The 13625-nt window shown below is 46.4% G+C and overlaps 1 protein-coding gene across 4 annotated transcripts in view; it reads left to right on the top strand.

Moving 5' to 3' along the window:
- The window catches only part of GALNT14 (polypeptide N-acetylgalactosaminyltransferase 14), a 366725-nt gene that overhangs the window by 296704 nt on the left and 56396 nt on the right, over positions 1 to 13625 (top strand). For 2 of the 4 annotated variants that reach the window (XM_083175507.1, XM_083175509.1), the window contains exons 5-9: positions 845 to 910; positions 4476 to 4600; positions 5651 to 5738; positions 9833 to 9917; positions 10516 to 10619. In XM_083175507.1, the coding sequence (XP_083031633.1) occupies positions 845 to 910; positions 4476 to 4600; positions 5651 to 5738; positions 9833 to 9917; positions 10516 to 10619 (468 nt within the window). The remainder of the gene's footprint in view (positions 1 to 844; positions 911 to 4475; positions 4601 to 5650; positions 5739 to 9832; positions 9918 to 10515; positions 10620 to 13625) is intronic. The other 2 variants (XM_083175508.1, XM_083175510.1) reach the window with 1 other exon arrangement.

Raw genomic sequence — 13625 nt, 5'->3', positions numbered from 1 at the left:
AGCTTTAAAGAGCCTCAAAAGCCAGAAATAGAGATGGGGTCACCTGAATAGTCGGGGAACCCCAGTCACTGCATGGGCCAAGTGGTTCTTACTGTATCTGCCATCAAATTCTATGTTTCCATTCTGTACGTAACTGTCAACGTGGTTCTGTCAAAACAGGTCCCAGCAGTGATGCGTAGAGAATCAGGTTACTGGGGAGGTTCCTTGTTGGCAGCATGACGTGTAGAGGGTATACGGCCGTTGGGTCGACACACCAAAGGTCGACATGCATCGACCACTAAAGGTCGACATGTTTTAGTTTGACACCTTAAATAGTTCGACACAATCATTAGGTCAGTGTCTAGGTCTACAGTCTATGAGTTTTTCACTTTTCTTGTCAGCCGACATGTGCCGGCAGGCAGTTTTTCATGCCCTACCATCCACTGTGACATGGAAGGAGAACAGAATAGTGTGCCCGAAGCATGGTGATCCCAGCGTTCCATCCGAGGGGACTCGGTGCACCAATAAAGTGTCCATGTCGACTATTTACACATTTGGGATAAAAAAATGTGAAAAACCCTTTTGACTGTCGACCTAGACACTGTTGAGCTAATGCTTGTGTTGACCTTCCAACCAGGTCTATCTTAAGCATGTTGACCTATTTGAGGTGTAGACCGAAATTGTGTCGACCTTTAGTGGTGGACCCAATGCATGTCGACCTTCGGTTGGTCAACCCAATGACCCAAACCCTTGTAGAGCTACTGATTTCACAATGAGAACAGTGTATATGTGGCCTTTGTTGTGGAGCTTTAACACATCGTCAACTAAAGCATCGCTGATAATGTCGTCATTTCTCTTTCCACAGCTGACGACTGCCGGCTTTTGTGCAAGTTACCGAAAGTGAAGTGCTTACGCAATGACCAGAGGGAAGGTATGGGCTTCTCAGCAAACAGATCAGGTGACATTCATACTGAGGGTAGGGAGCTCCTATCCGCAGAGGGAAATCTATGGGTATTGCACTGGCTGAGGAGGGAGAGGTCCCAGTGTGGCACCCCTGTTTCGGCTGCTGCACCAGCTATGAAGAGGTGCACTGCTCTGCCCAAATCCAAGTCCTTCTGCACATGTTACATCTGCACCCCTGCAGTGCAGCATGGTGTTGCCCAGGTGCCTAGTTTGATGTTCTTTTGCTTTGCTGGCAATTTAGGGATTTAATGGTCCGCAGTGTGTATGCATGAGCCATCCATGGGAACAAAGCCTAGCCATTGCTGCCCGTTCGTAATTTGAGTGACAGGTAGTGGCTGTCTGTGATTGGCACACCAGCGTTTTCTGGGCGTGCTGATGTCATGACTGTCGATCTAATGCTTGCCTGTCCAATTATGCCATTCCGTTAGGTCAACACTGTTGGGTCGAAATACAGCAAGATCGACAGGTTCTAGGTCAACATGGGTCAAGGTCGACAGGGGTCAAGGAGGACATGGGTCTAGGTCGACACATGTGTTAGGTCAACAGTCAAAAGGTCGACATGGGTTTTTTGACTATTTTTTGACCCGAATGTTGACACAGTCGACATGGACACTATTTAAAGGGCATTGCATACCCTCGCATCGCTCGCCATGCTTCGGGCATGGTGCCTTGCTGCACTCGGCACACTGTTTTATTCTCCCACCATGCCCTAGTGGATGGTCGGCACATGTCGGCTCAAAAAAACAGTCAAAAACCCCATGTCGACCTTTTGACTGTCGACCTAACCCATGTCGATCTAACGCATGTGTCAACCTAGACCCATGTCGACCTAGTCCCTTGTCGACCTAGACAACTGTTGACTTTGACCCATGTCGACCTAGACCAGTGTCGACCTTGCTGTATATCGACCCAACGATGTCTATCTAATGACTGTTGACCTAGTTGGGGTCGACAATTTGACCGTATCCCGTATGAATTACCAGGATTGTATTAGTATATAACATATAATTAGCAGTGTACGGCAGCGCCTCTATTACACAGCGATGCTTAGCCGCCTGTTGCAGGATGCGACCAGCATTATATTTCTCCGAGTTCTGTAGTAATTAATCTATTTCCAGCTCCTGATATAAAATCAATCCCTTTATGTCTGACAATAAATAAGGCCTAACAAGCTGCATTTCCAGTAACAGAGCGGCTCACTCTCCCCCCGCCAGGCTGACAACTTCCATGTACGCCACCTTGTAATATCAAATGTGTATATGTCTGTAGCACATTTCATGCATATCTGCCTTGGCAGGGAAGGAACGCTCGCCCGTGATTGATGCTCAGACAACATCGGCGCTGTCGCCGGATTATTTAGCCACGAGTAAAACAATTTGCACTGCAAGAATTCAATTTTTCTAGCAGGCGCCAAGTAATAATTATGCGCATAAACATAAGTGACATTTATTTATACCTCATCAATCCGATCGCACTGAATATAGCCCTTATTTATCTCTGCTGTCTGCATTACCCAGCTAATGTATGCCAGTACGCGATAGAACGGCACCCGGTCTGGTACTTGTGTATTATAGCGGCGCCCCCGATGTGCATCGCGCAATGTTTATATCGCATCGCATGGCATTCACCGCGTAGCATGCGATGCGACGCGATTTTTGCCCCCTATGCGATGAAAGATCATCTAAGCACCCTAATGGGTGCTTACAATATGAAATGCACCCCCACCCCCACTATAAACGTGAACCCGAAGTGTGGCTTGTGCAGCGAGCCCGCGAGGGGCGGCGGTACACGTCCTCCGACCTTTTCATACCCGCACTATCCACGTCGGCGTGGAGTTGAGAATAGAAAGTGTGGCGAGCCCTGCGAGGGGACGCGGATACCTTCCCAGGTATCGGAGTCCCCTCGCGGGCTTCACAGGTATCCGCGTCCGCTCGCCACGCTTCGGGCTCGGTGGCTCGCTGCGCTCGCCACACTTTCTATTCTCAACTCCACGCCGACGTGGATAGTGGGGGTATGAAAAGGTCGGAGGACGCGAACCGCTCGCCACGCTTTGGGTTCACGTTTATAGTGGGGGGTGGCGTGGGGGTGCATTTCACATTGTAAGCACCCATTAGGGTGCTTATACAATGTTTAATCGCGTCGCATGGCATTGTATGCCATGTACAATGTCATACAATTTTAAAATTGTATGGCATTGTACAGCATCGCGCGATATCGCGTCGCATCGCATACCATCATATGCCTTATGGTATGCGATGCGATGGGCGCCGTCAAAATACACAAGTACCCCCGGTCTTCTCCTGGGTATGAGGGGTTATTCAGACCCGATCACTGGGCAGCGGTTTCGCAGGCAGGGTGATTATCGAACGACTTTCCTTGCGTATGGATCCTTGTGCGCATGCTCGAGGCTAATTAGCTATAAAATTCAGAATCTTTTCAGATGGCAAGCCATTCGCAAGTTGATTGGCAGGAAGCAAACATTTGAGGGTGGTAACCATCCGTTTTCTGGGAGTGTCAGGGAAAAGGGTAGGCGTGGCCAGATGTTTGAGAAGAAGTCATGTGACATCAGCTCTGGCACCGATCAGCCTGTTTCTATCGCACAGGCAGAGTAGGTCCTGGGCTACACACACACAGACTGCGCACAGTTGGAAACTCATTCGATGGTCAGTGTTTGCGAAGGGATTTATATCTAATCGCAGGGCTGCAATATTTTCACAGGCTTGCACAAGGTGGTATTTTACAATAGAGCCCATTATTTATGTTACTTCGGACAGTAGTACCCCTTATATGCATTAGGCCACACAGTAATGCCCCTTATACACATAATGCCAGTTGTAGTGGTTCCTTTTACACATAATGCTCACAGTAATGCTGCTTACAAATAATGCCCACAATAATGCCACATATAAATACTGTACAAAAGGTCGACCACTAATGGTCGACAGGCAAAAGGTCAACACACAAAAAAGGTCAACATGCATCAGGTCGACCTGATAAAAAAGTAGACATAATGAAATTGTCAACATGGAAAAGGTTGACATGAGTTTTTCACGCTTTCAGTAATAAAAACAGACGTTCATACTTCACCATCTCAGTGGGCATAGAAGGGGATTATAATAATGCCTGTAGCATGGCGAGCACAGTAAGCCATGCGAGGGGGCGCTCTACACTTATACGATGTCCAGGTCTGCATTGGTCGACACAGACACCCCTAAAAAGTCGACTTTTTAATGGCAAACTTTACCATGTCAACATTTTCCCGTGTGTCGACATTTTTAGCCATGTTGACCTTTTAACCTGTCGACTTGATTTTTACCTCAGTGATAGCTTCCTTGAATTGCATCTGTGGTAGTGGAGGCTGCCCTTTTGTGAACTAACATCCCTCCGGCCTGAGGCACCGGTAGGCATTAGGTGACTACATAAACATAGTCGTATTTCTGAGGTAAATCAGCCAGAAGTAGAATAATGTGCAGTAGGATGGTTATTATATGTTATTAGCACATTATGGATGATGGCTCTTCCTTTTACTCAAGCAGGTTTGATCCGTTCTAGAGTGAGGGGCGCAGATCTCGCGAAGGCCGGAGTCCTCACCTTCCTGGACAGCCATTGTGAAGTTAATAAGGACTGGCTGCCACCGCTCCTGCAGAGGATTAAAGAGGTGAGACTTTGCTGTTGGAGGATTACCTTGGGATGCGAAACCCAGATCCGCTGAGTTGTGAATTTTCATCTGTTTATGTATCCCCAATGGTGTCGGCTCTTGGCGACATGCTTGAAACGGGTATTGGATCAATGGGTTGAACCAATATAGTTGACATGAACATTGTTGAGGGGATCAAAAGGTCGGCTAGATTGTTAGGTCAACATGAAAACGGTTGATGGAGTCTATGGTCGACAGATACAAAAGGTCAAGGACAAAAAGGTCAACGTGGAGGAAGTTGACACAAAAAAAAAAAAATAATAAAAAATTTCACACCGTAACACGCCAATGCCTGAAGTGTGCAATCTTCCCAATCCTAGTCCAGGTGGATGGTAGAATATGACAAAAAGGATTTTTAAAAAAGAACATGTTCTTTTGGAGTATATATGCGTCGACCATTGTTATGTTTACCATTTGCACCTGTCGACCCTAGACACAGTTTACCTTTTACCTGTCGACCTAATGACTACATCAACTTTTGTACACGTCAACCTCATTATGTTTGTCGGCCATATGTTTGACATTGACAAAAGGAAGACAAGCACTACAGTAGGTCGACACTGACAAAAGGTTAATACAACAATGGTCGACGTGTGAAAAGACCTGAGATTTTCAATTTTATGGGGGGGGAATAAAGGGAACCATGCAAGTGCACATGCTACAATATTTGGGAAGCCTGTGTCGACATGTGTCAACAATAACAAACCTGCGAAAAATTCATGGTGACCTTTTTATGTGTTGACCTTTTTATGTCAACCTTTTTTATTGTCGACATTTTGTCAATGGTTATCTAGAGCCTGTCGACCTTTAGGTGTCAACCTATGGACTGCCTACCTAGACATTGCAGATGTGTCAGTCCTCACCCTTGGGGGATATTGTCACCCTGCCGCAGAAGTGTATTCGGCATTCGCCCGCCTCTCTAAACGCTGATATGAGCCTTCACCACCGCTCACATCACAATGCCAAAATAAATTGAAACAGTCGCAGATTTAACTCTCTGTTTATTTTTAGGACCCCACCCGTGTTGTAAGTCCAGTTATAGACATCATAAACCTGGACACGTTTGCGTATATTGCCGCATCTTCGGATCTGCGAGGAGGTGAGATAAATTCGCTACATACCTGGTAGATAAGAAACACGACACATGGGGACCCCCCCCCCCCACTACCCCTTAGATCTCAAATCTGTCTGCTATGACTACTCCCGGGGCCTGATTCAAGTTCCCCCGCTAAAGTGCGGAAATCGCTAATCGTCAATTTCCACACTTCTGTGCATATGGTTGCATTCAGGAAAATGCGTCTGCATCCAATCCCCCTTCAGAACTTCACAGGCGGCATGATCGCATGCAATACATCACATGCGGTACTTCTGCATGTGATACATTGCATGCGATCCCCGTTCCTTGCCGCCGGGAGTGGACCAGGAGATCTTACGTGCAGCACACAGAACCGCGCATCGGATCGGATGTCACACACATGCTATTTGGGCCGGTTTCTCTGCCTGATGTGCTGGAATCGGGTGAAATCGGTCCCAAATCGCATAATATATGGGGGACTTAAGTTAAGTGCGGGCGGGGGCAGCATCACACGCACCCGCTGCGATTTTAAAGCATGGCAGCCCAGCACCGGCCTTCACAGCTAGACTGCGCAGGCAGGACTATACTCACACTTGCCTACTTTTGATTTCACCTCTCCCGGAGAAGCTCGGAGAGGCAACACGTCAGGGGGGTGGGGGCAGGGCTGACATCACTTGCCCCCCCCCCCCAATACAAAAAAACTCTGTGATTCGCGGGCCGTGGAGAGGGGGTGGGGCTTAAATGCAGCGAAATGCTGCAATCCCATCATTTAAGCCCCGCCCCCTCACCGTGGACCTGCGATTAATGGTAATTAAACCAGCGGGCAAGGGGGGAGACTTGCCCACCTTCCCGGGGGGCCGGGAGAAGGACCTGATTCCGGGAGGGTAGGCAAGCCTAACACTATACTGTACAATAATAATACAAAGATTTTGCAATTGCATAGCAGGGAGGGACCTGGCATTCAGGGTGACCTTCCCCTTTGGTGGGTGGCACCCCGCGTGCTACAGACGGCAGTTGCAGTTTTGAAATTTCTTGCAAAACTACAACCAAACCTGAATCAGCCCCTGTCCGTTACTGGTATCACATAACTGTCTTCACTGAGCAAGTTTTACTAACTTCATGAACACATTTTTATCTTTTAATCTCATGCTTCATTTAGTTTTGGCTGCTCCGGGGAAAACCCTGCACCTGCTCCGTGCAAGCGGCGTAATGAATATAGTGAGTGCAGATGAGCAGAGCGCGGCCGTACCTTTCTCCCGAGCAGATGTCTCTCCCAGCGCAGTGTCAGGGAGGATGCGCCTAATGTGGCGAGCGAGCGGCGGGCAGATTACATTGTATCACAGCCGGGTGCCGCTTGTGACCGTAACATACAGGGCTGGGTATTACCAAATGGTCGTGGTCCTGATGTGTGTCCTTGAGTCGTGCAATAAGGGATCTGGGTGCTACGCAGGATACAGTAACACGGGGCCTAATTGATCGCAAAACACGTATTTTAGCAAATGGACAAAACCATGCCGCACTGCAGCTGGGGCAGATGTAACATGTGTAGAGAGAGTTAGATTTGGGTGGGGTGTTTTTTAAATCTAAAATCTAAATTGCAGTGTAAAAATAAAGCATCCAGTATTTACCCTGCACAGAAACAAAACAACTCACCCAAATAAGGGGGTTTAAATGGGGATAATTCAAATCTGAACGCACGGCCAGCGTTCCGTTAAAGCGCCGCACCACTAGAGTGAAATCCCGCCTTGCGAAATAATGCGACCGCTGTGCGAATGGGTGTGTATTGCTGCACATCTATTGGCAGCCGTGAGAATATGTGTAAAACCCATCGTAACAGGCTCACCATCGTATGAAGCTGATGTCACACACCCTCCCCATGAACTCTCTAGCCTAGCATTCCCTGGACACTTCCAGTGTTTTCCTAGGCACGCCTGCATTTTTATTAGCCTGAATTGCCCCCATGTTTGTGCCCATTTGAGAAAAAAGCAGCTTGGCGATCAAGTCTGAATTAGTCCCGTAGTACTTAGCCTATTTAGTCATCGGAGTCATCGTTATCATGGTACATCGTGATCTTCAAGAGCAGGGAGTTCTGTTCCAGCTCGAAGGCCGTCAGGCTGCCTTGACCAAATATAACACAAGAACATACTGTAATTCTCCTCGATGATACATAAATGTTATGCTGCATTCACTCAGCCTGAGATTCATAGGATACCATACCAATTGCATAAGGACTAGAAACATAGAATTTGACGGCAGATAAGAACCATTTGGCCCATCTAGTCTGCCCTTTTTTTATCCTTCAGGTAATCTCAACCCTTTTTAATCCTTATTTCTTTGTAAGGATATTCATATGCCTATCCCAAGCATCTTTAAATTGTTGTACTGTCTTAGCCTCTGCCACCTCTGATGGGAGGCTATTCCAGTTATCCACTACCCTTTCTGTGAAGTCATTTTTTTCTAACATTTCCCCTGAACCTACCTCCCTCCAGTTTCAGTGCATGTCCTTGTGTTCTATTACTTCTTTTCCTTTGAAGAAAATTTCCCTCCAGTACTATGTTAAAACCCTTCATATATTTGAAGATTTATATCATGTCCCCCCTTTCCCTTCTCTGCTCCAAACTATACATGTTAAGATCTTTTAGTCTTTCCAGGTAAGTTTTGTGATGTAGGCCATGACTTGTGACATCAGTGATGTTAACTGCGCCATCGCCTCTTGCTGTTGACCTTAAGACCTCTCCTCCAGTCAGGAGAGACGGTGACTTTATGCTCCAGACTTTAATGATTTCTCTTTATGATATTTATTTTTATAGAAATAAAATGTATTTGCTTTTGTGAATAAACATTTTCTAATTCTCTATAAATAAATGCCTATTAATATTTGTTCCAGGAACTTTGGAATTTTGTGTTTCTCCCCAAATATTTGTCATTTTCACTCTACCATAGAGAGTGATTCAGTTGGGTTTTTCACCGATCCACGTATTTTCTGACCATGACGATTTTTCCCGACAGCCAAAATATCGGTGCCTAGATTGAATAGGTGGAACGTATATTTGACTGATAATTGTTGAAAAGTGCTGATTTTCCGACTTGGAAATATTGGCACAGATGGAATACCAACTTTTGTAGTAATATGACATTATCGGGGGGCTCTTCCCATCCTTACCATGAGTAAGGGAATGAGGAGGTGCCCACAATAAGTGGACGAAGCTGGCCAGTTACCCATTGTCTGGAAGTGCCAAGACCAGGGTTTGCATCCACCGACGCAGATTTCCTGGTAGCAATGGTGATCCATCTCTGCGCCCACTCAGATGTTGGATGCTGGCTGGAGGGGCCTCCTGTTGGATATGAGTCTTTGGGTGGACCAATATTAGGTCGGCATGCATTGGGTCTACCATTGAAAGTCGGCATGGCTTAGGGCAGTACGTGAAATAAGTCAACATGCCTAAGATTGACATGGTTGGAAGGTTGACACAAGCATTAGGTTGGCGATGGTCAACATTCAAAAGGTCGACGTGCGTTTTTCACCTTTTTTTGGACAGAATGTTGACATGGTCAACATGGACACCATATCGGTGTACCGCATCCCTTCACATGGGCTGCTTCACTTGCCATGCTCCGGGCACGGTGCCTCACTATGCCCGGCACACTATTCTTTTCTCCCTCCACGCCCCAGTGGATAGTAGGGCATGAAATACCGCCTGTCGGCACATGTCGGCTCCCCAATAAAATATGAAAAACCCATTTCGACCTTTTGACTGTCCACCTAGCCATTGTCGACCTAATGTTTATGTCGACCTTCCAACCATGTCAACCTATTTCATGAGTCGGCCTAAGCCATGTCGACCATCAGTGGTAGAACCAATGCATGTCGACCTTATATGTGTCGACCCAACGAATCGTATACCCTCCTGCTGTATTAGCGCTGTCCACAGAGGCAGCCACGATGTGTTCTGGGTCCATCTGGGAATCTCGCGCCCCTTTGTTATAAAGTTCCAATGTTATAAAAGTATGCACTTACTTCATAATAAAGTTCTAGTTATATATAATAATACAATATGGGCGACTGCCGCTCTGTGAGGACCATGATGTCTGATAACCACCAACCTCCTCTCTTGCAGGATTTGACTGGAGTTTGCACTTTAAATGGGAGCAGCTCTCTGTGGAACAAAAAGCAAAGAGATTAGATCCTACAGAGCCGATAAAGTAAGTCCGGCGGCCCCCGGCGCTCTCAGCTGCCTGCGGTGATGTTACCTACTCAGGCACTTGTAATGTACAAGTTTATTTCCAAAGATGGGGGTTCTATTGAAGATGGGATGTTGCCCATAGCAACCAATCATTTCCTCGTGCTTATTAGCTATCACCCATCCCGATGTACAGTCCATTAATGTAACCTGTAACCTTGTATTGCGAGGCCACAGACAGTTCTACCCTTCTCTGCTATATAAACTAAGAGCCAGATGATCATGTGTCAAGCTTCAAAAAGTGATAAATAACCAGCCAATCAGCTCCTACCTGCCATGGCTGTTAGGAGCTGATTGGCTGGCTGTTTATCACTGTAGGATATAGACACCTCATGTTAGCATTAGCGGGGACCCCAGTGCTGCTTCTAAGGACTCAGCCAAACAGTCTTCGCAAAGTGATAGACAGTCGGGAACTAACATTGCTGAGGAGCGTTAGCGCGTGCGCTCGGATGTCAGCTGATGTCTTCGCTGAAATCCTTAAATATTGGCATTGCGTACTGCTCTGAATCAGCCCATACTGAAGTATCCCTGTCATGTACTATATTCATTCCTATCCACAGGACTCCCGTCATAGCCGGTGGTCTCTTTGTCATTGATAAGGCCTGGTTCAACCACTTGGGGAAGTATGACACCGCTATGGACATCTGGGGTGGGGAGAATTTTGGTAAGTTTGTTTTGTTACTAGAATTATCTTTGTAAAGATAAACAAAATAATATGTAAGAACAAATAGAACATTACACATAATATTGTGGCAGTGAGGATGTCGGCGGTAAGAAGACCGACACCCGCATCCCGATACAGAGAATCCTGACAAGTGCTCCATTAAGTAAGCTACCCCTCTCCCGCTACCCCCGTATCCCACCCTGCTTGCACTAACCCTCCCCGCCAATGCCTAATCCTAACCCCTGTACCCTGCCTCCTAAACCTAACCCCCCCTACCTTTCCGCAACCTAACCCTAACCATACACACAGCCCTCGGCACAGTAAAACTACGGAGACAGGTATGTACCGTGAGTTGCTTGATGCATGCTGCCATATTTCTGTAATCAAGGTCATCAACTTCTATCATTTAAATAAACTAAATAATTAAACAACAGATTTTAACAGCAATGGCTTCAACTTCAGATACTTAACTCCATTGATCAAGCTTAAAAAACTTTGCATTATACAGTACTTAGTGTATGCGGTGTACGATATTGATATTTAGGTTACCTCTTGTACATCGCTGCATACAACTTATGGCCCCTCACATATGGCCAGATGTACTAAGCTTGAAAAGTGATAAAGTGGAGAGTGATAAACAGCCAGCCAATCAGCTGCCATGTTACAGGCTGCTTTTGAAAATATCAGGAAGGAGCTGATTGGCTGGTTGTTTATCACTATTCAAGCTAAATACATCTCGCCCATAAAAACAAAATAGAGGCAGATGTAATAAGGCTAAGAGAGATGTACTAAGCCTTGGAGAGTAATAAAGTTGAGAGAGATAACGTCCTAAGTGTCATTTTAAAGATACATCCTGTAACATGGCAGTTATCTGCTGATTGGCTGGTACTTTATCCCCCCACGCACACCACATTACAGGTATCGAGGGGGCCTCCGTCACCGTACCGCGATGCCAGCCGCATATGTTAGTACATATGCACTGGCATCGCGGCGGCCGGGCGGCGATGTATATTAATACATTGCCCATTGTCTTAGGACATTCTGCATCTTCCTGATTCTTATATGAGTAACGTTCAATCTAAAATCCAATTGTGAATTTGCTAGGAATCATTATTAAACCACCAAATCATATTAACCAGGGTCATTTTGGGTCACGGTAATAAAAGGAACAAGCATGTGATCATGTCCCGTATAATGAATATTGGGCCCCTGTAGTGGGTGTGATCATACCAGCTCAGGCACAGTCCACACCTGGAACCCCAAACAGGCCTGGGCAGGGCCGGATTAAGGTGACACATTAGAGGCCCGCCACATACTACGGTGTCAATGTTCTCTGCCTGCTCACCTGTTCGTTAACTGCAGCCTCCGCCTCACAGAGCAGAAGATGCGGGAGGGTCAGTGTCTCGCTGGATTTCACTTCACTACGCCGCGAGGCACTGATCCTCAGCTGCTGGCATCAGGTGCTCCGAAGCCAGCGTTGCTGTGACGTCAGCTGCCTGTCCGCTTCCCGCACAGGGCGCTAGCAGATCTGAGAGACCACAGAGGTCTCTCAGATCTGCGAGCTATGGAGAAATCATTTCATTGTCGACCATGATTATGCAATCATCCATTCGCAACCGTGCTGGGTGATGCGCAAGGCTGCAAATTGTAGAATAAGGTCCAGTGTGTGTGTGTGTGTTTGTCAGTCACCCCAGAGTTTGTGTGTTTGGCAGCAATTTTACTTGTGTGGGCCCCTATAATGAGAAACAAAAATAATAAATAAAATAAAACCATGCGAACCGCCCCTAAAAATATGAATAATTACATATTAATAATTACATATTAATTTCTCTCACAAAAAGCTCATTAACTAAATTATTATTTACCAAGAGATATCCGGCAATTGTACAGGAATAGTAAGCGCACAAATCGTACTGCTGATTTTAGGGTAAATCAATTCTAACGACCTGTTATTTTTGGTACATATTAATCAATAGATCTCCTGGGGGCATTCTGTGCCCTGCATGCTAATCCTGCTGTCGCAGAAAGTGATGTTGACGCAGATTAACTACAAGTAAAAAGTCAATTATAGGAACGGCTTTTACATCCTACAAGATATAATCATTAGGGAAGGAATTTGTTTCATCTTCAATCGCTGATGATTCCTTCGCTCATCTCTTAGCTTTCTGACATGGAACCGGACGGCCCTTCTTTTTGGAAATAAAAATATTGGAAATCAAAGATATATTATTAAGGCTCTAAGAGAACATTTTTCAAAGATCATTTGTGGGTGTGGTACGTTATAAAATGTGGACGTCCCTGGTCTCTTAACTGCTCCCGATGTCAACTTCTAGGTCCCGTTGGTCATATGATGAGCAAGCATTTCTGATTCACATGTCTTATAAGTGGTGTTCCGATGAGTATTCCCCCCCCCCCCCCCCGTTAACCTAATACCTCATACACACTAGACTATATCAGTTCCATGAGTGATATCGTCAACGAATCCCAGGAAAACAATATACAGTAGCTCAATGATATCGCTCAGTGATGTAACTGGGTCCCCATTGATATCGTTAACGATGTATCGTCTGCTGTGCATGGGGCTTAGGGTGGATTGGCTGCCGATTCCTCTCTCTCCCCAGCTCAGCACTGAGCAATGTGTGCTGGGATGGGGAGAGAGTCTGCTGCAGCTGCAGCCTGTCCCCTCTCTCTCACTGCTTGGCTCCCTGCAATGGGGGAGGGAGCAGTGAGACCCAGGCCTCTCCATCAGACCCAGGCCACAACTGAGCATAACTAACATAGGTGCAGGGGGTGTTGCTGCTATGGGGCCCACAGCTAAGCGGGGCCACCTTACCTGTCAAAGTAGCGTGTGCTAGATACATTTTTCACCATTGGGAGGTACATAGGAGACCTTGCAAAGTTTTGCTATGAGGCCTAGTTACGTCTCCTGTCCAGCAGCAACGTTTTGCCAGCATATCAGTCCACCCATATCTAGAACAGCATTAGGGAACTACAGTACAACCCCAT

Source organism: Crinia signifera, chromosome 3 (assembly GCF_055691185.1).
Source record: "Crinia signifera chromosome 3, ASM5569118v1, whole genome shotgun sequence".
NCBI classification, from domain to species: domain Eukaryota; kingdom Metazoa; phylum Chordata; class Amphibia; order Anura; family Myobatrachidae; genus Crinia; species Crinia signifera.
The sequence above is the reverse complement of the archived record's forward strand: the minus strand, read 5'-3'. Positions and strand labels throughout refer to the sequence as shown.